This window comes from Chironomus tepperi, unplaced genomic scaffold (assembly GCF_022539635.2).
Source record: "Chironomus tepperi strain 1889 unplaced genomic scaffold, CSIRO-AGI_Ctep_v1 contig_349, whole genome shotgun sequence".
Classification (NCBI taxonomy): domain Eukaryota; kingdom Metazoa; phylum Arthropoda; class Insecta; order Diptera; family Chironomidae; genus Chironomus; species Chironomus tepperi.
In genome coordinates this window covers 640,626-666,312 of record NW_027226471.1, presented here as the reverse complement: position 1 = coordinate 666,312, position 25,687 = coordinate 640,626, and the positions used below count along the sequence as shown (strand labels likewise).

The 25,687-nt window shown below is 29.6% G+C and overlaps 1 protein-coding gene across 2 annotated transcripts; it reads left to right on the top strand.

Moving 5' to 3' along the window:
* Nucleotides 1-13,736: 13,736 nt before the first annotated feature.
* ple (tyrosine hydroxylase ple) lies at nucleotides 13,737-25,071 on the top strand. Of its 2 annotated transcripts, XM_070644959.1 has the most exons (7): nucleotides 13,737-14,162; nucleotides 18,635-18,746; nucleotides 19,569-19,661; nucleotides 19,878-20,036; nucleotides 20,856-21,675; nucleotides 22,946-23,072; nucleotides 24,163-25,071. In XM_070644959.1, exons 1-7 carry the CDS (start codon nucleotides 14,085-14,087, stop codon nucleotides 24,562-24,564), a joined length of 1,791 nt encoding a protein of 596 aa, XP_070501060.1. In that variant the 5' UTR covers nucleotides 13,737-14,084; the 3' UTR covers nucleotides 24,565-25,071. The 2 variants fall into 2 exon arrangements, with proteins under 2 accessions (XP_070501060.1, XP_070501061.1); XM_070644960.1 differs by lacking the exon at nucleotides 19,878-20,036 and having other exon boundaries at nucleotides 13,740-14,162.
* Nucleotides 25,072-25,687: the final 616 nt, after the last annotated feature.

The window sequence follows — 25,687 nt, the reverse complement described above, 5'->3', positions numbered from 1 at the left end:
TGAGAGCGAGAACAGAAATGCACTTTAAACAAAAACAACTGAATTTTTCCATAAACAAAGTCGCACTCGAAGAAGCGAAGTTAAAAGTGCATGACAGGTTATAAATCAATTATCGATTTACGGCATATTAAATTTGCCGAGTGCTAACGTGCTGGAAAAAAAAGTTTTTTTACAATTTCAATATGCGAACACAAAAATCGATGTTTCTATTGTTCAAGTTCATGTTTAAACAATTACGGATATATGGAAATGAATGAAAGAAGTAGAAAAAATTGTGAGCTACAACAATTAATATTCATAAAAAATACTAATAAAGCTTTTAGGGAATTTACTAGGATTTCTCACACTTGTTGCCACCTGTGAAGCATAAAACGGATTGTTTTCAGCTTCTGTAAATTTTAATGGTCTACGTGAGCGGAGAACTTTTTTTTAAATCCGGAATAACTTAATACTTTTTCAGTCATACTTATAGAGATAATTTAATATATATTTGTAGACGTAAGTAGATATAATAACTGTAACAAATGTAATCCTACTTGCCAGGTCAAATTGACGGTTACTAATGTAATATAGATTTGAATCTTCCCATGTAATGTTCAGGAATACGTTTGTAATCCAAACTAGAATGAAAATCTTGTCCATCATAAATCAATACAAATCCGTTTTACCATTAATTATTTACGTCAAGAAAATCCGTTGAAGGAATATTAAGAATTCTAGCAAATCAACTGTCAGTCAGTTGAAACAGGAACTTCTTGTCTCTGAAATGAGTTCATATAGAGTTTTTCGCGGTAATTTATTTATAACATGGATATATCTATTAATTAATCGTTTGTAAGGTATAGTTCTACTTGTAAAACGGACATGAAATCATGTAGAACTATGAATATTCAATATTTTTTGTGAAAGTACATGCACAATGTTGAGTATTAGAATAACCTTCTAATTAACTGGCAGTCTAGATGACTAATAGCTACTAATAAATTGTTAATTAATAAGAAGTCATTTTAAAGTCACATGACAAACTTCTAAAATATTACAAATTACTTGTTTATAGTGATTACTTCTAAATGTATCTCATCAACAAGATAAATTAATTACATGTAATGATTAAGTGATAATTAGTATCTAGCTAGTGTCTTTATTTTTTATGCTCACACAAATGAACCGACCATAGAAATATTCAGTTAAATTCTATGTTTATTTTCATATGGAATCTAAAGTTAGCTGCTATTATATGGCAGCTACAGACAGCAACTTTAAAATTAAGTTATATTTTAAAGTCTGTAAAATGCTTTACTACACAATAAGTATATATTAGGGATCATCCAAGGCTGCAGGCATGCAATAATATGAGGTACAAAAACTGTAGTCCTTTGCATCTAATCATAGCCCTAGTAAGTATGTAAATATTTATCGTCGTCATAAGTCTTTAAAATCAATTTGAGCTACAAATCATATCCGATTGTGCATGTCTGACGAAAAAAATCAATCAAATGTGTAATATCCAACTCAATAAAAAATCAACAGCAGCTTAGATTAGAGAATATAATTTTTATATACATTGAGCGGATACAAAACATGACATGATCAGCGCTAACGATATCGTTATGAAAATGAATAATACTACAATTAGTAAGCAGCAAAACATCTAATTGTATGAGTGCGGTCAAATTCTGACCGCAAAATGCATTGTAAAGCTTTGTAAAAAATAAACTTGAAATTGAGTTTGCAAATAACTAAAGTTCTATGCGAAGGACTTCACAATAAGAACATCTGAAGGCATAAATATTTTTTTATGTCAAACTTTTTTTTGTTGGCAAGTGAAGTAACTCAAACTGTTTAGCTAATTTCAATCAGTCGAAGGAAAAAAAATTATTTTTTACGTAAAATCTAAGCAACTGAATGAAATGTTCATTGATATAAAACAGCATTAAGTCACAACGATTTAATAATAATAAGCATAATATTTGCAGCTAAACTTAAGGTCATGCACAGGGAAATACTTATTGTAGTTTACTATGATTCATAAAACCAGCTACGCCGAAATCACTGCCTGAAAATTTCATTTCGTACAAATAAGTCTTAAATGGCTTTAAAAAGCTTTTTCAATGTTATAACATCAGATTATTATACGATTAAAATGAGATTTTGATGAATTAATTTAATCTTAAAGGAAGAAAAGATTTTGCTGCACTGATTGAATTTATTTTAGGTCAGTGGTGGGCAACTTGTCTGCCACGGCATACTATTGTACCGCAAAAATTGTTGAAAATGCCATGAACCGCATGCTGTATGCCGCTTCACTCGAAGCGTACCATGAAGCTGTGAAACAAAGAATAAAAGGTTTCCCACTACTGTTTTAGGTACTCGAAATCATAAAATGCTTGGATATGAAATAATGAATATTTATTTAGGAAGGAAAGATCGATTTGTACATAGAAGAACTGTATATTATTCCAATTTGAATTTTAAACAAAATTATGATTTAATACTGTAGTTAAATTAAATTTTGTTGTCTCATATGTACATGCATATCCTTGGAATGAACAAAATAAATTACGTGAATTTAAAACGGAAAATATTTTGCAGACTGGAAGTCAACATTAATGCAAATGGTAATGGGACGAAACTTCCAAATACAAAAGAATGAAATAAAATCACTTTTAATTCGCACAAAAAATTGGCATTTCATGACACGCAAGATCTATTAATGATTTTCAAGGGAAAGTGAATTGTAGCAATTGAAATGGCTATAAGCAACTATTTTGGCACATAGCAAGAAACGTATTCTGACTTTTTATATGAAAATGAAGGAGATCAACCTTCTTAAAAGCTTCAGATCAATAATATTAAGAGACAAAAAAATTTGAATTAAAAACAATTAAATTACCGGCAAAAAATCTGTTTGAGATGTGTCTACGTGACTTAATTAATTTTATTGAACTATCAAATTAAATCAAACACCTAGGATACTTTCATTTATTTTGTGTGTCCATAAATAACATTCATATTGCAAAAAATTAAATTTTATCAGCCAATAGCAACACCAGAATATTCAGAATTAATGTCGCTGGATTAAATGCGCTAATCTATTAATAAAAATAAACTTGAGAATTAAGAACATTCGTTTCTTTTTTTTTCAAGAACATCGAAACGGTTAATCAAACGAATAAGTAAGCCATTGTCAAAATATTAAGCTCTATTGTAGCTGAAGTCAAACAATCGAACAATAAAAAAATGAGCTGAGAAGTTTGACAGCTCGGATTATTAGCCTAAATATAGATATTGAGATGATTAATTGAAATTATTGTTATTGCTGGGGAGCTTACATCTGATTTGCTAATAGCTCAAGAAATTTAAATAAAGAATTTAATTTGCCTGTCAAAAAATCATTTCAATTACCCGAGCAGCATAATCTGGCGAATCACAATTTTTGTCGTAATTATTGACCGAAATCCACCGTCATTTTGCCGTCACAGCAACTTCGAGTCTTACCGTTGATATGGCGTCATAGCAGTGCCCTAGAGAACATGTTGTGCTGTTCGGGTAATACATTTGAAAATCAAATATTGAATTTTAAGAGTCATTACTATTTGCATTGAAATAGATATTACTACTGGAAATAACAAACAAAAATGTTCTCAAGAAAAGTATTAAATTAAACTCACGTGGTTAAAAGATAAAGAAGAAGTTGTATAGGATTATTGTGGGTAATTTTTAACGATGAGTAACGCCGTTTTTGCATTTCTACATATACTACGGGGATATACTTATTTTTTGTGTAAACAGATTAAAATACTTTAAAGAAAAAGAACTCTACTCTTTGGAATCATCGCAATGACTTTGTCATCAAAAGAATAAACTGGAATTTTTTCTCTTCGGTTTAATATTTTCTCGTTTTTTATCGGAATTTAAATGCTATAGGAACCAATATAAATACAATATATAAATATGAAGGAAATAGATTAAAATCCGAGAATATTCTTTCTGGCATTTTGCCTATTAAAACCCGAATTTCCGATAGTAAATTAATAATTTCCCATCATGCTTGATGGGGTTTTTGCATGGTTTTTGCACAGCTAGTTTTCTAAGAAAATGCCGCATTTAATAAGAAGTTAGATGAAATATTTCTCATTTCTTTCGTATATTTTATCGACATAAATATTGTATAGCCAATAAAATTGCACTTCATCTTATAAATGGGATTTACCATGATTTTATTCTCGCTATAATATAATTGACATTTATTTGAAACCTTAGATCTAAACGTTGATTTCACGCCTGCAAAAAGCTTCACATTCAGACTGAATATACATAAGCTTACCGATGTTGACATGATAGACCATTAAAAACATAAATAGGCGATAAGCTGAAAATCTGCAATAAAATTACACCATTAAGTTGTTGACTGTTTATGTCACGTACGCATAATTATTGCAATTAAAATCTTAAAATCTAATCAAAAACTATATTATAAATGGAATATAATGATGAAACTATAAATAATAAATTATGTGTGATTAATGATAGAAAATTATTGATATTCAGAGCTTGAAGTCGACTCGGATTTTGTTTTAAAAAGTTGATTCATGTCGACTGGACATTTGAGTCAACTTTGAACACTGCTGCTAAAATTATTAACCTATTAAAATTGTGTCCTCGACATAAATCTTATTGAGAAGTTTTTACGAGAAATGTCACAAAAATTATAGCTGAAAACTCATTCATTTACAAGGTACAAAACCCGTGTACTGCCCACACCCAAAAAAAATCATTTTGCAAACATTACAACTATTCCATAATTTCAATATATTATTTTTTACAGTAACTTAATTCTTTTAGGATTAACCATAGAGCAAAAATAAATAAATTCCTGAAAGCACACAAGACGAAAAAATATGCAAATTAGTTTGTTAGTCAATACCAGATTGAGTATAGCTAGTGAGCTTTTCTAAACACAATTGTTGTCACGTTTTGATATGCAAATTTAAAGCTTGCCGTGAGATTAATATCACCTTGAACCTGCTTCTAAAGCATGACTGCATATATCAGGAAACCTCGAGATACATTTTGATCTAACATCTGTTCATGCTGGAGAGGTCTGGAAAGCCTCAAACTATTGAATAATTTACTCTATCCCAACCTGAACATTTATATTATATAATTTATAATTAATTGAATTTTTCCATTTACCCCTCTATTGTCATAGTCATGATTAGGTATTACAATTGCAAATGAATAGATTATTCTTTAAATTTCATGATAGATGTGACCAGGTGGAGTGATCGAGCGGAGAAAAATCTTTTGTCTTTGTGGCGCGTGCAAACATCTGTGATGTAAAGTTACTCAGTATAAAAGCTGTGACAGGTGCAAGGCAAACGTAATTTTATAGAGATATCATGAAATCTACATTCAAAGCATAGAGGAAAAGGAATCAATTCCGGCATCAAAAAATCCTTGTACTTCATCAAAAATTTGCGAATTCTCTTTTGTTCATCTTTTACCCGAGCAGCAGCATAAACCAAAAAAGTGAGCTACGGAGCTTAAGCTTGAAACAGTTGCATATTTGGGACTAGAGAAAGTACCAAAATATTGAAATTGAAACAGCTCGGAGCTTTCTTACTCGATGATCCTAAAGCCGACACGCAAATAGTAAAAAGCATAAAGTGAATGCTCGTTTTATAAAGCAAAGTATCGAATTTCAATTTCCTGCATTTTCTATCGAATAATTAGCATTTTAGGTTGAAATTTTCTCATTCACTCAAGTGCTAAAGCATTAAAATATATTTTAATAAAGGAGAGTTGAAGAGAAGTTTTATTTTGTGCTCATTCAACCATTTCCAAGGTTAAGTGTTATTAATAAATTGGCATTAAATTTTAACCAAGAAAAAACAAAAACAATTAAAAGCTACGTACAATTAAAAAATCTGTATAATTCTATCATAATTCATTGGCAGTTTAAAGCAAACTTAAATTTGGCATAATTCTATGAATGTATGTGGAAGAGAAATCAAACCTCATTTACTGTTTATGTCTACTTCCAGTTTAATATAGAATTGGTACATAAAGATATCATTTCTATATCCACACCGTATTCACGTGTGAATGTATTAATTTAAAGATTTGCTTAGCAATTGATCTGCGTGAGTTAAGTCACATAGCACGACGCATCATCGTCACGTAATTAAAAGCCATACCACCATAAAATTATAAAAAATTGGCATCAACACTTCATGTCCATGCATTTATTTCAATGTGCGAAGTATATTAATAATGCTTGTCATATGGCAGTAATCATGCATTGCAGATTTAAAATTGATTGGAAAATTAGCGAGGTGTAGGCACTGAGTTACAGCTCATTAAGTCTTATAGCGAAAAATTATTAGATTTAACTTAATAGTCTGCCTTAACAAGTACGATTAGAGACTATATATTTTTCAATTATCTGGAACATACGCCGGCTATTTCCGGAGGCAATCCATGATTGTAAACAAAGCATTTTACTATGACTTAAAAGAAAATTACGTATAGTATTTTTAAATCGGTTATTTTTAATAATCTATACAAATTCCATTCAAAACTTCACTTAATTGACACATATAATAAGCGTCTTTAGAATAAGATTGTTTATTATTTCTAAACATTGGTTTTTTGTTAATAATTTGCAGTCAATTGAACGTGACCAAACGCCAGTAGCTACTAGATTTTTTGAAAATAATTAAGTAACACGAAATGTGATAAATAAAAATTTTGTGATGTTACACAATGGTAAAACGAGAAATAAGTCTAGTTTTGTGAATTATATATGTTTTTGCAAAATTGAGGTTCAAGGTTTAATAAGCTATTGAAATGGAAATAATAAAAATGTACATAGATATAGATTAAAGGATATCCGACCAATAAAAAAGTTAGAAAAATTTCAAACTTGATCGAATGATAAAGCGCATTTTTCGATCATTTTTGATATGAACTATAATGATTTAATCCTAACAGGCAATGAGCATACTCACTAGGGGTGTCGATTACAAATCCCAAGTATTTGGGATTTGGGGTATTTTGTAAGGATTTGGGGTACCCCAAATACTTGGGTTTTGGACCCAAGTACTTGTACAAATCTTTATACAATAGAATTTTTCCTATATCATTACATTTTTTCATATTATTATTTTTTTAGTTCTTCAAAATTTTATTATTGATTTATATTTTCATTAATATTTGGTAAGAAAAATCTAGGGTTGACCAAAAAACACTACAGATCGGCATTTTTTTGCCGGCCCGTAATTGAAAATGCATCCAAGTGAATTTTTATTTTATATAAAAATTTGTTTTGGTTAATTTTAAGTAAAATATAGTGAAAATTCCATTTACGAGACTTTTTCAATTTATTGCAGGAAAATCCAGTCAAAAACTTACAATTTTCCATAAATTTTCACTTTGATAAATGAAATTTGAGGTGAAAAGCCATAAATTTCCAAGATTTTTCAAATTTTTAAGAAAATGTTGACCAAATTTGCCATTTTTTCGAATTAAAAAAAATTAAGATAAAGGTTCACGTTTTCGAGAGTTTTATAACCTATTTGAGAAAATTCAAGTGAAAAATTACAGTTTTAAGGATTTTAAACAATTTTTACAATAGTAAATAACAATATATGGTTAAAATTTGACTTGCATCTAGATGCGTTGGCTTAAAACCCAGAAAATACGCCTATTTATAATGATATTTTGTTCTTATTGGGGATTTGGGATTTGTACAAGTACTTGGGGTCCTGGGATTTGGGTATTTGGGATTTGTACAAATCCTGAAAACCCAAATAATCGACACCCCTAATACTCACTTATTTGAGCGCGCTTATGAGTATACTCAATATAATAAAGCATACTCATGCTTCGTGTCTGTTCGGGATCATATAATTTGAATTATTTCAAGAGTAAGCAGATTTGAGAACCAACCTAACTTCAAGCGTTGTGAACATATATCAAATGAACAGAGGAACAAAACAAAGTTAAAAATATCGTATTGTACAAAAATATAGTTGCTTCAAATCTGCTCAGTTAATAAAAATTCCATTAGTTATTGCAGCACATCATAAAACAAATTAATCATTATTTACATTAAAAACTTCAAAATGCGATCATTTAACGCTTGATTTAGTTTGTAAGATGTAAATTGTTTTCAATACTAATTATTACTCACATTATTTCCCAGGTGATCATTCATTACTTCCTATTAAAGGAAGACCAAATAAAGGGTGACAATTATCAAATGACATTAGGTATTTCATAATTCCTTATCCCACCTTCAATTATTTCTTGGATAATTATCACAATAATTTAAGTAATTTTTTAATTGACTCAATTACAGGTAAGCTATTCTGTAAAATGTTATTGGAGATCTTGTTGCTAGAAAAACCTACATGTTCTCGATCTAATGAGTCATGATTTATTCCAGCAGTGATACACTCATAAATTAGATCGGGTTTTAAAATTACAAATATGAGTATGGATGCTTGTAGCGTTTTTTTTTTTCAGGGGATCCCCAAACGTATTCTTTTATTTACAGCAATACCGCAAGAGAAAGAGTGAGAAAATAACCTGTTTGAAATTCTTTCAGCGCCGCATTGTAAAAAAGAGAATTAATAAAAAAATAGTTATAAAAAACACTGATGATTCACAATCAGATGTGAATCTTAACCATTTTGTGGTACGTGACTCTATATTTAACCTCCAAACATTCTTGATCATCATGTTCATTTTGATCTTATTCTCGCATTATGGTCAATAATCAGATAATTTAACATTCGCTATTTGATTTTCGGGAATTTCCAGTCACGTGAGTTAGTTTTAACCAGTATTAACAGGATTTAAAATTTAAAAAGGATTGTAAAAACAAGAGCAATGTCTGCTTAATATAATGCATGAATGCTTTTGACTAAACTTTCAAACACATTCGACGATTTGAAGTTTTTGAACGTATCATATTCTAATTGGATAAAAATTAATTTATTGCTCCTGCCAGCTCCTACCTCAAAGGAATTTCCTGTAAGGTATACATTTTGTTTAAAAGTCACGTTTTACTTATGCTAATTTACTTCTTGTATATATTTATAGAAGACCATTCTTATGATACAAGCCGATACAAGGAATTCCAAGTTGTCACTAAAGCAGATTTTATAAAGAAAAGATATTTTGTGTTATTTGATCGCAACTCATTGCCGGTCGATGACATTTAGTGAAAAAACCATAGTCATTTGCAATAAATTTTCCATAAATAAACCATTAGATGCAAATAATATCAAAATAATTTATGACCTTATTATATAAATCAATAATTATCAATGCTTTTTGCTTAGATTTTCCAGTTGGAAATACCACTTTTTTCAATTCTGAGAATTAAGTGCGTTTTAATTATATTAAGAATGTCAATTTGAGCTGGTCTTTTACATATGACGTATATGAAGTGGGATTTCATTCAATTTAATTGCAGTGTAATTTAAAATGTCATTTTTATGCAATTTCTATTCCCAGAAATATTGTATAGCCTGGATTATTTTATTTTCCATGATGACGAAGAGAACTTACGAGATGTTAATACGCAATGAGGTTAAGTACAGACTTAAGTAATATTACAACTTTATATCGCAATAGATGATTCTTACCATTTCTTTTACTATAGTAATGCTATAGGAAGCTATTCCGAACATTCAAAAAATAAACAATAATGACCTTCAACTGAAGTCTACATGATATTTGCTATAATTTTAACTCCCGTTCCTCATTCGATTGAATGGCAATAATAATTCATTTATTGCTGGCAATAGTTCATAATAGGTCAATGGATTCTTTATGGTCGTATGATTGAACGTCTGATTTTATTAATTATTAAAAGAAACCAGATTTAAAGTCAGACAAATTATTTCAATCATCCTTTATTGATTTTGCTCATTGTTCCTAATTAAAACTTTTAATTGATTTTCTATAGAAGCTGGAATGTTCTTTTTGTTTGTTCTTCTTAACTGATTTAATTAAGAATCCTGGGAAGTATACTTGATTTGAGAACGATATCCGTTTAGTTGTACACTGTATATCAAGCGCCAAAATAATCGTTAAGCAAACAATAGCTATCGGATATATCGAAAAAATTCAAAATCTTCTCAAAAACAGCACCTTATGCAGTCCACATGTAGAATTTCAAAATAAAACTTAACATGTTGAAAGATCATGTGTAGATCAGATGAGATAAAAGTAATTATGAATTATATAATGAATCTCGTGATGCAAATACAAAAGTACAGAGTTATTTTATTGTATTCAAGAACGCGAAAAATATATTTTTTAATGAAGCAATTAAGTCACGATATATGACTTTATTATCGAGGGAGAAATAACAAATCATTGAATATTTATAATTTTATGTAGGTAGACATCTTAAATGGCTTTAATAATGTGATAAAAAAGCAAAAAGGCATAGACACTTGCTTCATCCGGATGCATGATATATGTACATACAAAAATTTGATCCGGATGAAAGATTGCTGCAAGCCAGATGAAAATGAATGAAAGATTCAAAGGAACTGGATGAAGGAAGACCAATCAGTGCCAAAGCCTTGCAAAAAAGTTGTCATTATCATAAGTTTTATTTTAATCGTGTATTTAAATTGATGAATATGTTAATACGATATCGATCACACAAACTATGCATAAAAGTGCATTTCCCATATCATTGAAATTGTCGTCCGTGAACGATCTTCTTTATATAACATACTTTTTATGGCAAAAAAAAAAATCAAAACAAACAAACATTTTTTTTACGATCGATAATGATGAGCATGTTTATGTTATGCATTGTGGTCATGAACGAATTGAAATTAAAACACTTTAACATTGTAATGAACGTAGCGAAAAAAACTGTATGATTAAGATCTAGTATACGTGCAAACTTAAAGGTAAATGTTCGAGAATATTGCTATGATACGCAACAGATGATTGTTAAGAATTTATTTTTAGATCAATTGGAATGCTAAAAATTGGGCGGTGTTTATGTTGATTTTGTTTGTTATTGATTCATACGCTATGATCATTGAGTATGTCTATTTGAAGTTTCTTGATCACTTTAAGTAAATGCGCTTTGTGCCACTGAGTAAATAGATTTTAATGGAACTAGTCCATTTAATATGTTTGTCATATAAATCAAGATGTTTAAACAATTTTATGATCGATTATTATGATGTATCGTAAACTAGTGAAAGCATGATATATTCCTTTTGAACTATATACATAAAAAGTTATGTTTCATGGGCTTATATATATATTTTTTGTGTTTCTTTTATGCTCATACATATTTCACAATTTTACAAAGAAACTTCCAGACGCATAATACAAGACATTTTTAATTTTTACAAGCTATTAAGAGCAACGGCAACATGTTTTGAAAAATATCGAAAGATAACGAAATACAACATTTTTAGCACATTGAGTACCTTTAAAATGCATAATATTCCCAAGAAAGTGACTGTCGACGAGACTTTCAACAGAATTTCACTAAAATTTGGTTAGATTGACATCAAAAATTATTAAAATCATACTAAATGTTAGCACCCATCTGTTGTATTTTTGCCGGGACGATGCTGTGTCTCTTGTCGACAATCTCTACAAAGCCACAAAATATCCTGATTTTTCAAGAACTCATAATAGTTTAAAACAAACACCAAAGTGTCAATCTTAAAGAGGTCCAGAAGTATCCCGATATTTTGCAAAAGTTCAATGGTCACTCTATCTTATTGCTACTTTGTTATTAAAATTCTTAAAGAATTTCGCATGTGTGATCAAAAATCGATGGAATCAAAATAAATGAAGGACAAAATACCGGTTAATGATAATATTTCTATTTTTGTTTAGATATTTTTTTGCAGATATTAGTCACGTAATGGATTTTTTGTGCACATTTTTGAAGAAATTCCTTTACAAACGATTTGCCGGTAAGATTTTTTACTTTCACAACATACTGGATATAAGGTATTTACAAGTTATTTAACTTTTTTGAGTATTTTTATATAAATTCAAAGTTCAATGTGTTTGGCCGTTATAATGAAGGCAGGTTTTACTTGTAATAAAATGCGTCTGGTCTCGGCGACAATTTCAAGTTCAATATTTCTTAGACATCATTAATGAACTTTATCAAGAACGAGTACTTATGTACATATAATGCTGTATATAACATGTTACGTATTTTTAAGGAATCAAAGAGAATGATACGTGCATTTATCTTTTAATATTAACCACTTAATTACCTCTTCTCATGAAGTCCGAGTGTAAACATTTTCGGCAACAATGACTCAATGGGAAGTTTATAAATATTGGACAGAGTCACATGTCTTTAATATTTTAAAAAGAAACGTGTGCATAAAAAGAATTCTTCAAATTTTTGATTTTAATCATGAATGGGATTTAAAATGTTTAATTCATTTCTGATGAATTCTGAGTTCTGAATGTCCAAAATTTATAAATGTCTAATCATTCCAGGAACTGATTCATGTATTTAATTTATATAAAACGTTCAAATCCTGAACAGATTTAATAGAAAAACTAGTTCCGAATGAAATCCTATGTATGTCCAGTTGTAAACAAGTAAACTATTATTTTAAGATCAGCATAACATTTCCTAAGTGCTACTTATTAATCTTCATGTTAATTTATTCATTTTAAAAATTAAATTTTAATTCTATTTAACCAATCTAATTTTGCTAATCATTTATCCCATTTATTTTATAAAGCTATAATATTAATGTTATGGAGTAAGTCTTATTATTGAATTAAATATTCATAAGTGAATAATTAGGTTATCTACATATTAATTACATTGATGAATTAAAATAATTACTCAAAATATTTCTTAATAAATTAATTATTTTCAGACTTTCCAGAAATCATGTGTGAAGGAAGGCAATAAATTTAAAGCAATAGTTAGAATAGAATTATCTCGAGAAATTGCATGCTTAAAGCATTAAAAATAACTAAATTAGATTAATTTTCCCAGTATGTTAATAATATTTTTGCACCTGTTAAGTGCACTTACTAATTAGTCATGTCAAAAACTTGACACTCACTTTATTGAATGATATTTTAAGGAAATAAAAAAATCCCCTAACACGACCTGTTTGTAAAACTGAGTAGTGATATGCACGCCTTTATTATCAATAATAAAATGAGAATTACAAAAGTCAAAAGAAATTATTAAGAAACAAAGAAAGTTGTGCGTACTTTCCGCAACCGAAGAGGTGACGCATGGCTCTTTCGTGATGTCACAGTGGAGTTTTTATGGGAAATTTTTTTTCTCCCTTCGACTCGTTTGCCGCTTCTTTTCTTCATTTTCTCTGTTTTGCTTTTCTTATTAATTCTTATAACACACATACCGAGACACAAAAGAAGAAAAAATCATTCATAAATGTACAATACATTCAAAAAAAAAAATATAAAGTTGTAAGAGACAGAATATTAATATTGTGAGTAGAAATATACGGAGAGCTTTTTGTGCATCTCTATGGCTCATACATACAATATTCATAATGTAGTAAAGTGTGTACACTCAATTTATCATTGTTGTTCAGGAGAGGTGGCATTATACACACACACAGTGTTAAAAAAACGGCTACAAGCAGAAAATGTTGTGGAAACTTTAGCCATCTCGACTATATATAAGTTAGAAGCAAAGCAGCCGAAATAATCATATACTTTTATTATTTTGCTTGTGCTGCTTCTAAGCAGAGAAAGAGTAAAGATTATTTACGTTCGTTCTTAACGTTAAAGAAAAGTCAAATTTTGTTCTGTAGTTTTTGCTTTTTTGCTTGAAAAATAAAGTGAAGAATCCGATTAAATTCGTGTATTACACATTAAAAAAAATCATCAGAAAAGGAATTAATAATTTCAACAAACGGATTTTGTGATCTCAGAAAGGATACAAATCGTGTGGTTGAAAATTTAAAGCTTCTAGACAAACAAAATTTGTGTGAAAAAATCAAAATATTTTCATTGCTGTTAAATTTTTAAATTATTATCGAAAGTTTATCAAAAAATAAATAATTACAATGGCAGTATCAGTCGCAGCTCATTCAGCACCAAAAAATCGCGAAATGTTCGCTATCAAGAAGTCCTATAGTATTGAGGTAGGTTGAATATATGCAAACCTTAATTAAAATATATCATCGTCTTAGAACATTCAGCTCATGTTTGATGAAATTGTTGTGAAGGATTTATACTGAGAAATTGTTAAAAATCTCAAAGCAGTTTAGAATTAAAAGTGCAAAGTGCTATTTGACGTTAAAAAGATTAAAGCCCTTAGAATTCACAAAGCTATTGAATAACAGAATAATTACACCAATTAAGCAGGTGCTTAAATTTTTGTTTAAGTTCAAAGTACAATAAAAAATATGAGGAGTATAGAAATATTGTTTTGAAGCCTACTTATGGCTTTTAAAAGTGAAGGTGCAAAATTGTGCTAAAAAGAATTTAAATGTTAGTGAAAGGAAAGATTTAATTATTCAGAGTGGATGAATAACTCAAAATATTACTTTGTACAATTCATCTGAAATTCCCAGAAACGTGTTCAGATTCCCCAAATTGATAAGCTTAACAAGACTTTAATTGAAATTCATTTTTGATAAGAAAAAATCCCACGATATTTTCGTATGCTTTCTACTTGATTTGCTTACTCAGAATTCGTAAAATTTTCCAAACTGTTAAAAATTGATGCAGATTAAGTTGCACAACATTTCAATTTATTTCAACAGTTTTATTGATAACGAATGCAATTTTAAGAGAAATCTGAAATTGATTTTGTCAGTGACTTCTTATTATTCCTGTTTCCACGCTCATTGAGTTTCTTAAAAATTTCAAGAGCCAGTGAATATTCTGGTGAATTAAAGCATTTCCTTAGAGATCAAAGATTTATAAAATACGCAACAAATTGTTTGAGCAAATAAATTAAATGAAAAGTTTTAGCCTATTTAATAATATTGTAAAAACCCAACTTGTCTTCTTTATTGTCAGTTAAATGTGTCTAGTAAAAAAAGTATTATATTGAGTGCAAAGTATAGGAAGTGCAAATCGACAGAAGAAATACTTTTATCTAATAGAATAATCTTACTAGTGCAGAATGTAGCAATGGCTATAAATATTGCATTAATTGAAAATTAAGTATATTTCTTCTTTAGATCTATAAAAGTGTCAAGACAAAATTAGCACATAATGAATAGTGTTGAGAGTCGACAACACCCCGTTAATGATTCTATCCATTTTCTTCTTACATGTTTAGTCTATTATTTCTATCTTTTGAGACTATCTTCAAGCATTAATTGCAATAAGTTTACATTTTCAATAGAAATGCAATAAAAGAGTCATAGACATCAAAAACTTGTTTTGATTTCAAGCTAAGTACACATGTTGCATCACTTTTCTCATCTTCTGCCCATAAATTATTTAAATCTTCATTTTATAACATTTTTATGTCCAATTTTCAATTAATTTTATTATAATTAAAATATTAACCCGCTCATCATTATGATTTTATTTGCAAATAATTAATGTCAATGAAACGCTTAATGCTTAAAAATTTAACCCCCAATTATGAGCTTGACATTAGCATTGTGAGCATGATATTGAAAATTGTGCATATTGCGGTAGATTTCATTTCAATGCGAGAATGACTATATAAAAAAGATTAAGTGTGTAAAGCATGTATCGTATAACTTCAATTCAATTAAATTGCCAAGTTGGTTCAACGAACTGTCAGAGAGCAAAAAAAAAGGCAACAATTCAATCTGTTAATTTGTTAATAGTGCAAAAATATGGCATACCTATATTGTAATGTTCTCTGGTTTGGGGGCTACCATGAAGTGTTTTCAAATGTGCCTACGTGACTCGCGCAACATATGCACTAAACTCATTCCAGTAATTGGTTTTATGTTTTTTTAATGAGTCACATAAATGTCAATATTGTATTGATATTTTTGTAATAAAACGCATCTAATTGCATGCGATTAATTTAACTTAATAGCATTAGCTTTTACCAGACGCCTATATATAGTCTTGTACTCCTTAATGTTTGATATGAAACTTTCTCATATAATGTTCTTATTAAGAATATAGGATATCCGCGTTCCAATTTGCTGTAAATCGATTACGACAAAAGTGATAAATGATTTAAAAATTTAAAACATGTGAAAATTAAAATCGATTAATTCCAGATGCTAAACACTCAATTTAAAATAGGATAAGTAGCCTTAATTGTCATTCATTTATTACCTACTTTACAACATATTAAGCAACAACAACGAAATGAAAATCATATAAAAACAGAGACGTGAAGAAGTAAGAAGAGAAAGAGTGTCATTAATGTCAGTTATCAATGAATAAAGCCAAACTTTCCAATCATGAATATTTTATCAATACTCATCGTAATAGTATTCGGTAGCGATCATTTATGAGCAAAACGAGACGCGTCAAAATCAGGCACACGAATGGGAAGATTAATTGATGTAAATAAAACCCCGCATCAAGTCATTCATCTGCCTCAGCTGTTTCGTTTAAATGTTTTTTTCATATATATTTATCTATTTCTGTCGAAGTCGTGTGAATCAAGTCAAACAAAATTGCGCTTACTTCTCACGTCACCCAATAAAGTAAAGCTTGTCTGTAATCCGAATCGATATCATCTGAATTAATGAGTGAAGGCTTTCAAAGCCTTGACTTAGAAATATTTTTTTTCTATTCTATCTCTCTCACTCTATTCGTTGCACCTGTTGCATTTTGTTTATAAATGAACATATGCGGATTTTCATTGCATTCAGTTTATTCATTGTTTAAAGCTTTATATCTGTATCTACGTGAAAAATTAAACGAAACAGTTTGTTCATCATATTGGGGTAATAAATAAAATAGACACTTTGCATAATTTTCAACTTTGATCCTTGGTCTTGCTTGTTCATTGTAAAACTGCAAATATATACGCTTTTAATTAGATGTTGCTATTTCTTGTTGCACTGAATATGAAACCTGCAAGCAAGGTTAAACCCGAAGAATTAATTGATTTTTGTGCTGTCTGCTTGAGCTAATCGAGTCACTTCTTTTATTATTATTCATTATGAGTTACAGGCTTACTCAATTTATTCTTAGGATTGGTAGTATTTCTACAATTGGCCTACATTTATTTTTATTATACTGAAATAAATATTCGATTTTTGCATTTGACATAAGAAATATTAATTATTTGAATAATGAACATTAAGTCATGCTGTTTTTAGCAAAGTATTTCACCATCAAATATTGCCAATATGCATTATGAACTGTTTCTTATAGAACGTTTAAAATTTATTAGCTGAATGAATTTTTAGAGATTTTATTCAACAAGTTTTTTACGGGTTTTCATATTAGTAATTAGCATCTATGAATAATATTTAGCGCTAAGTAGTTTATTTGGAATAATTTGGAATATTTTCGAATTCAATTCCCAAGAATTTTTACATCTAAAGCCCTGTGTCGATCGATATCTTTATTTTATAGCTTGCACGTTCTATCATTTATTGAGGTATTACTCAATAAATATTTTTATAACTCATGATTTAGGAGTATGACGTATAATTTGCATAGGTAATTAGGTCTAACATTTGTCGTGCAAACACATTACGTAAAATTCCTTTTTTTAAACACCAGAACTGTATATATAAACTGATCTGAATATAGATAAGTTCACATAGTGAATTATCTCACGATATATTTATATATGTATTTCAGGTGATACATTTAAAGCAACTTGTACTTAATTTATAAGTCAGAAAAGTTTCTGTATCCATAAAAAATGATCAGAACAGTTATAGTCTATTTCCATATAAAAATACTCGTATCACAGGTCTACAAGTATGACCTGATGTATATAAAAAATGTTCATGAAATAATCCCATTAGCTTAATAATCTTAGTTGCAATTTATATGAATAATATCATATAATACTTCCAAGTGATTCCACAATTATTTTTAGAACATTTGAAATATTTACTCTAGTTTAATCATTACATTGATGTGTATTATTTGCGCTTAATTACGATTACGATGAAATAGCAAAGGAATTCTTTTGAATTCCATTCTAGGTTGTAATACACATCATTAGCACAAAAGTCTCAGACTGTCTTATTACAGCTTTAATCGTTAGAATAATAGAATTTTATATTTTTAGATCCGTCATGATGCACGACTCATTCTTTCGAATTAAACTCTTTACAAGCTCAATTAGCTCCATTATGATACTTTATTGCTAAAGCTGTGTCCACTCAGCACAAAAAGATAATTACATTGAATATTTTATCCATTAACTCGTGTATTATGTGATAAACCTCATTTTTTATACATTATACATGAGTATTATAATTAAAATATGTTTTATTCCAAACAACATCAATATGAGCTGATGACAAATAATTATATCTCTATCGATATTTCTCCCAGCATAAAATCGATGATTTAATTAATTTATTGAATATTTTTCACATCATAAACAATCGCAAATTGTTGCGATTATATTAAGCTTTACATACATGACATGTAAATTATTTTAATCATATACAATATAATTAAATTCTTCTAGAACGGATACCCATCACGCCGTCGTTCATTGGTTGATGACGCACGCTTTGAAAGTTCTGTTGTAAAACAAACAAAGAAGGTCGTTTTGGAAGAAGCACGCCTTAAGGCTAATGGTGAGTTTTTGATCTCATGCAGATAATTTTTTAAGGAACTGTGAAACTGAAAATGAGGAAATTAATTTCACTTCCTTGCTCGACTTGTTTTTGACTCATTTCCTTGCCTTTGTTCCTATCAAAATAACTTTATTCAGCGCAAATCATAAATTTAATTGCAGTATATACAAAAAAAGATTATTATTTCAATTTTGCTAGCCGGCTGAAGGTCGCTTAATTACTTTAACAATTTTATTTTGAATTGCTCCAATAGAACTGTTCAATTTATTTCATTCAATTATTTTTTTATATGCCGGCTGGTGCTTCTCATAATTTTAATAGTTGTTAAATGTAAATATTCCCACATTGTTAACATTCTTTCTGATCATCTGGTTACGCCTCAGGAAGGACACATGTGCATATAACTGGAATTATTTAATTCTTTTAATGGAATTTATTATGAATTGATGTCTATAAAAATTACAGCATGTAATAGTTGAAACGAGATGTTACTTCCATTTAAGGATTTTGAATTATCCACCTGTTCTGATTTATAAATTCTAGAATATTACATTTGACAACATATCAAGTTAGTTTCAGGGTTAGAAGGCAACAAACTATAGACTTGATTATATAGGAGAACATTATAGAAAACAAGAAATAACTCCAGTTAGATTGATTACCTTTTCAAAGCCTGAATAGCTGTTTCCAGCAATTAAATAAATGTTTTATATTTATCAATGTTTCTTATATCCATTTTTTCTGTTTATCTTTTTTTTTGCATGTTGCATTATTTCTATGCCATATATGTATATGCTTTATAAATGTAAAATAAATGTGTAGATGGATCTGAATGTAGAGATATTCCAAATGGAGAAAATGATGAAAATGAAGAGGAAGAACAAGAAGTTGACGAACAGGAATACTATGTTGAAGGTTAGTATTATTGTGTGCTAACATTATGTATTTGGTTTTGTGAGGATGGTAAAAATGTAGACTTTAGATAGCTCCTCCTTGTATATACACATTTAGACACATTACCACGAATGTCTTTCTTACATTTTCATAAAAACATAAAAAATATATATCTTTATATATTACTCATTGCATGTCCATATCGATCATTGTCGCATGATTTCGTCTCGTTTATAGTTGATGATAATGTTTATGTAAAGCCATATGATGGTGGCAACGATCATCAGCGTGAAGATAATGAAAAAAAGGATGAAGATGAAGAGAAAAAAGAAGAAGAAAGTGAAAAAGAAAAAGAGGAAGAGAAAGTGGAAGTGGAAGAAGAAAAAAAGTCTGATGGTAAGTAATGAAGAAATTTTCAATTTCTAACAAATTTTATTCTCGCTCTTTCTTCATGACACAATGATCGATTTAAAAAAGTCATTTTATGATGAGAACATTACATAGAACACTCTCTAAGTGCTTGATTCCATTTCATCGTCCCACAGACATACACACATGTAATGTGCTTTTTTATGAATGAAAGCTCCTTTCATTTCCTTTTATTATTACATTTCTTACTGCCATTTATTTTCGACACACAAAAAAAAATCCCTTTCCTTAAATACAGAATTAATGTAAGGGATAAAATTCACATATATCACACATATGACTTCATTCAATTCACTGGTCAACGGTCAACATCCTACTCTAAAGCAATTGACGTTGATGACTTGATACATGTATGCTCAGACATTCATTCTTTTTGAAAATGACATAAATGGAGTGAAAATCACTATATTATGGAAAATATACAGCACGCAATATAGTTTTAATGCTTTTCTTTTGTTACTTACTCTTACTCTCCTTGCCTTTGTGTGTATGTGGTTTGAATTTTACTTTTGACTAGTAGTATGTAGTTTATAGTAAATCCAATCCCTTCCATTTGTGCATGATGCTGCTTAGAAAATTTATAACATTTTTCTATGATTTTAGGTCTTAAAAAAATCACGTACGCAATAGCACATATAAATTTTTCTTCCTTTTTTCTGCACTTAGCTCTAAAATGTCCACAATAAAAACTAACCATGTGGAAAGCTTAAATGGGGAAAGTTTTTAAGCATTTTTTCCTAACAGATTTCCTTTTTTTTCTTTTCTTCGAATAAATTCTATTTATAGATTCGGAATTAACAGAAGAAGAAATGATTTTACAAAATGCTGCTGCTGTCTCAGAAGAAGCCGCAAATGCTGTCATCAAAGCAGCACTTGTTGTAAGATTACGCGATGGTATGGGTTCATTGGGACGTATCTTGAAAGCTATTGAAACATACAAAGGAGTCGTTATTCATTTGGAATCACGCCAGTCACATGAAAAAGATATCCAATTTGATGTCTTAATCAAGACTGAAATTGCACGTTCAAGCTTGTTGCAATTATGCCGTTCACTTCGTCAATCAATGGCATTCGGCGGTATTACAGTATTGAGTGAAAACAGTGTCAATATCAAGGCTCCATGGTTCCCCAAGCACGCATCTGAATTGGATAACTGCAATCATTTAATGACCAAATACGAACCAGATTTAGATATGAATCATCCAGGTTTTGCTGATCAAGAATATCGTGCACGCAGAAAGATGATTGCTGAAGTTGCATTCGCATACAAACATGGTGACTCAATCCCAATTATTGATTACACAGTTGTTGAAAACCAAACATGGCAATCTGTCTTCAATGTTGTCAAGGATTTAGTTCCAAAACACGCTTGCAAAGAATACCGTATCATCTTTGATAAATTGGAAAAAGAAGGCATCTTTACCGAACACAGAATTCCACAATTGCAAGAAATGAATGACTTCTTACACAAGAGCACAGGTTTCACACTTCGACCAGCTGCTGGTCTCTTAACATCCCGCGATTTCCTCTACTCATTAGCCTTCCGTGTTTTCCAAAGTACACAATATGTCCGTCACGGAAACAGTCCAATGCACACACCAGAACCGTAAGTATTATTTCATATCAATAACTCAATTATTGCTAGTTCTGAAACAGTTAGTCAATTTGATTGCTGTAAAAAAATTTTCCTCTCGTCCTACTTCATCATGATGAGTTTGTAAATGATGACGATGATGCTGTAAATTAATTACAAGGAACAGGACAGAAATTTAATTACCCATGACTAAATGATATTGTGAGAAAATTGCTTTTAAAAGTTTCTCGAGCATAAAAATGATTTCAAGCTTTTGTAAATTATCGCACTATTAATATAAATGAATTGAAAGGAAGCATAAAATATAATTAGAATTGGAGGTTCTTTTCATACCTTATGTTGAACGAACTTTATCGATTTATGAGGTGGTTAGAGCCATTTATGCTTCAAAATATGCAAAATTTCTTAGATCTTGTCTAGACTCACATAAAATTGTCCGACATAAAATCGATTCTGTCCATCTCATCATTGACATTGTCCCTATCATCAACACTCAATACAAGATTTCCAATCAGTTCAGTCTTGACAGCAAATAGCTTTAAACAATTTAATTTGAATGAAAATTCAATTTAGTATTGTTTAATTCCTATTGCTTTCAGTTCCAATTAAACTGCTCATTGATTTTCATTTCATTTTCTCTCAGAAGAAAATTTTCCCCTCATTGACTTTTCTGTCGAAATGAAATCAACAGTTCATAGAGAGTTAGAAAAAGAATAAGGAACAAAAAGTTTTCTAGCTTTGATGAAAAAAGAAAGAAAAAATTTGTAATTCAGAAAATGAATTTTCCATTTACGCTTTGGCTTTTTTCAGTTACAGTAACTCATTCCTACTTTTATTATTGCCGCTTTTTTGTGTGCTTTAATTTACTTCTTCCCTACAATTTCTTTCCTTCTTCATTATTGTGAAGACTCTCTTATTGTAACTGTTGCGCATTTGAGCGGAAAAGGAAAATTACGACAGTGAAAATAAGAGGAAAATTGCATATAAAAAGAGGCAAAAAGGCTAATGGAGTGATACTTACAATAGAATCACTTTTTCCTTCTTGTCTGCCGCACATTCTTTATTTTCCAACATTTTCTCTTCTTCCGTTTCTCATGCCTTACACATAAAATAAGTCAATTCAATTTAAACAGATTTTGTTCTTAGTTAGGAAGACGGAAAATGCGATTAGTCTAAAAATAGCAATAAATGAGCGAATAAAATCATAATCGCATTAGAGTCTGATTTACCTTAAAAATTCAACAAGTCACTATAGCAATTTCCAATTTTTTATCATCCACAGAGATTACATTCATGAAATGTTAGGACACATGCCACTCCTTGGTGACCCATCATTCGCACAATTCTCACAAGAAATTGGTTTAGCATCATTGGGAGCCTCAGATGAAGAAATTGAAAAGCTTTCTACTGTAAGTATAGAATAATAATATAAATGTTGAATTCGTTCAAGTCTTAAAGAGAAGCTAAACAAATTGTACAGGATCTAACAAAAGAATCAATTCGTCATGCCTAAAATCAATTAATATGATTCGATCAAATTCCTTTACCAAGCTGTAGAGTATATTGAACTGTAAAACAGCCACACAGAAGCAAGAATATTAGCATTTATTATATAATATTAGTAATTATAAATTTATTTATACATAGCTCTTAATCTCAATTAAATGATCATGACCTTGTATGTGAGTTAAAAGAAAAAGAGCTAATGTATATACATACATATTTGGCCGGTTCAGTTCAATACAAGTTTTTTATTACCAACAATTATTGTTGTTGTTGTTGCTTCTGTAGCAATTTTAAAAGCAAACAGAAGAAGAAGAAGAAGTTGAAGAAACACAATAGTCATAAATTACCAGATTGAATCGTTTAAAATACGAAGTTGGACAGGTGGTAATGATTATCTAATTGTGCATGTTACATGCTCGCTTTATGGTGTTTATGAAAACAAACATGTGCATTACTGATTTGCCATTTAACAAGTACTTGCACTTGAACACCTTTCTTGTCAGTTCATAAATAAAGACTCTTTTGGATTCGGCTTATTGTATTAGCTAGAAGGTCATTAACGAGAACATATTATTGCATTGTGACCTTAGTATTAAAATGCATTGACGGAACTTGTTCTCAATAAATTACTACAATGATATTCAATCTTGATGCCTGAGCTATAAAAAATTTAATTGATTATAAATTTATCCGGAATTGTTGATTTTTATTATTTGATTCACTAGCCCAACATCTTAATTAAGTTCAAGTGCAGACATTATTGCCAGTTCATGTAAAAAACAATTACTTTTCTTCTTCTTTATGCTATTTCGTATGAATAACAGCAATAAGGAAATGAAGGAAAGTTTCGTGTATTGGCACAACCTTCGACATACCAAGCAAACACGTGTATTATATGTTAATTACTAGTTCTGTGCAATTTTATTAACTGCTTCCATATGTCTTAAAACAGCAATTTATTAATTCCGGAATTTTTGTTTCTTTCTTAAACAGGTCTACTGGTTTACAGTTGAATTTGGATTGTGCAAGGAAAATAATGAAGTCAAAGCTTATGGTGCCGGTTTATTGTCAGCTTATGGAGAATTGTTACATGCCGTTAGTGACACACCAGAACATCGTCCATTCGAACCAGAGAAGACAGCTGTTCAACCATACCAAGATCAAGAATATCAACCAATCTACTATGTAGCTGAAAGCTTCGAAGACGCAAAGGAAAAATTCCGCAGATGGGTATCAAATATGTCACGACCATTCGAAGTCCGTTACAATCCACACACTGAACGTGTTGAAATCCTCGACTCAGTTGAAAAATTGGAATCATTAGTATCACAATTGAACACAGAAGTATTGCACTTGACAAATGCTATCGACAAATTGAAGAAACCACTCTGCTAAGCTATTGTATAAGAAATATCATTGCCCGATAAACTTTATTAGACTTTATATTATTATGATAATTATTAATATTTTATTATTACTGTTAAGATGATTCATGATAGTATGAAAGGAAGCAAAGAAAAAGCAATTGTGACAATAATTATTTCTATTATCCAAGCTTATGTGATCGAATTTGTTAAATCTAAATTCTAAAATTTATTGTATTTGCACACATATACACACATATGGCTAGTTTGTAGTATTTTCTGTATCTATGAATATATTTATGTAAAACATTTAAGTTCTCATATCCATTTCGCGACTTTTTTGTATCTCACTAAATGCTGTATTCAGCAAGCACATTTGAGTATTGATATTATTACATTTTTTGTATAAACTTGAAGATATGGCAATGAAAATATGAGAAAATATTGAATATTAATATTGTTTAGGATATAAGATCCAACATACACATAAACACACGCATATATATCAAAATATATTGCAAGAATGCTTTAAAAAGTATATGATTTGTTCTTATTATTTGCTCACTCCCAACAGCATATGTTCAATAAATGTAATTACAGTTATCAGAGGTTGTCATGACGAACAACTTGGATACGAATTACTTGGCATTGTTGGGACAATTTAACTGCAATTTATTGCCACACAATATTTTTTTATATCTTTTATATTATTTTCTATTAAAATGAAAAATTTAATTTTTTTAATGCTCCTTCAACTCCACTTAAGATAGATAATCTTTTCACAATTTAATGTACTTATGACAACGACAACATTGCATTTTATGACTGAGAAAAGGAAGAACATTTATTTGATGTCTTTCTTATTATATTGTGTACATTCTTATTATTAATGTGGAAAAATCCTTTCAATTTTATTTTATTGTTTGTCTTGTGATTCAGACAATTATCATGGAATAAAATGTTCGAAGTTGTGCATTAGATTTGCAATCAATCTTTTTTGTTTTTATTTCCTCAATTTAATTGAGCATGTTCAATTTTGTAACCATATTCATGAGAATCCATTATGTCTGTTCGAGTTTGGAATTTATGATTTTAGGAAAATATTCGAAATTTTTCATGAGAGCTTGGTATGTGAATAATCAGTACTTTTTAAA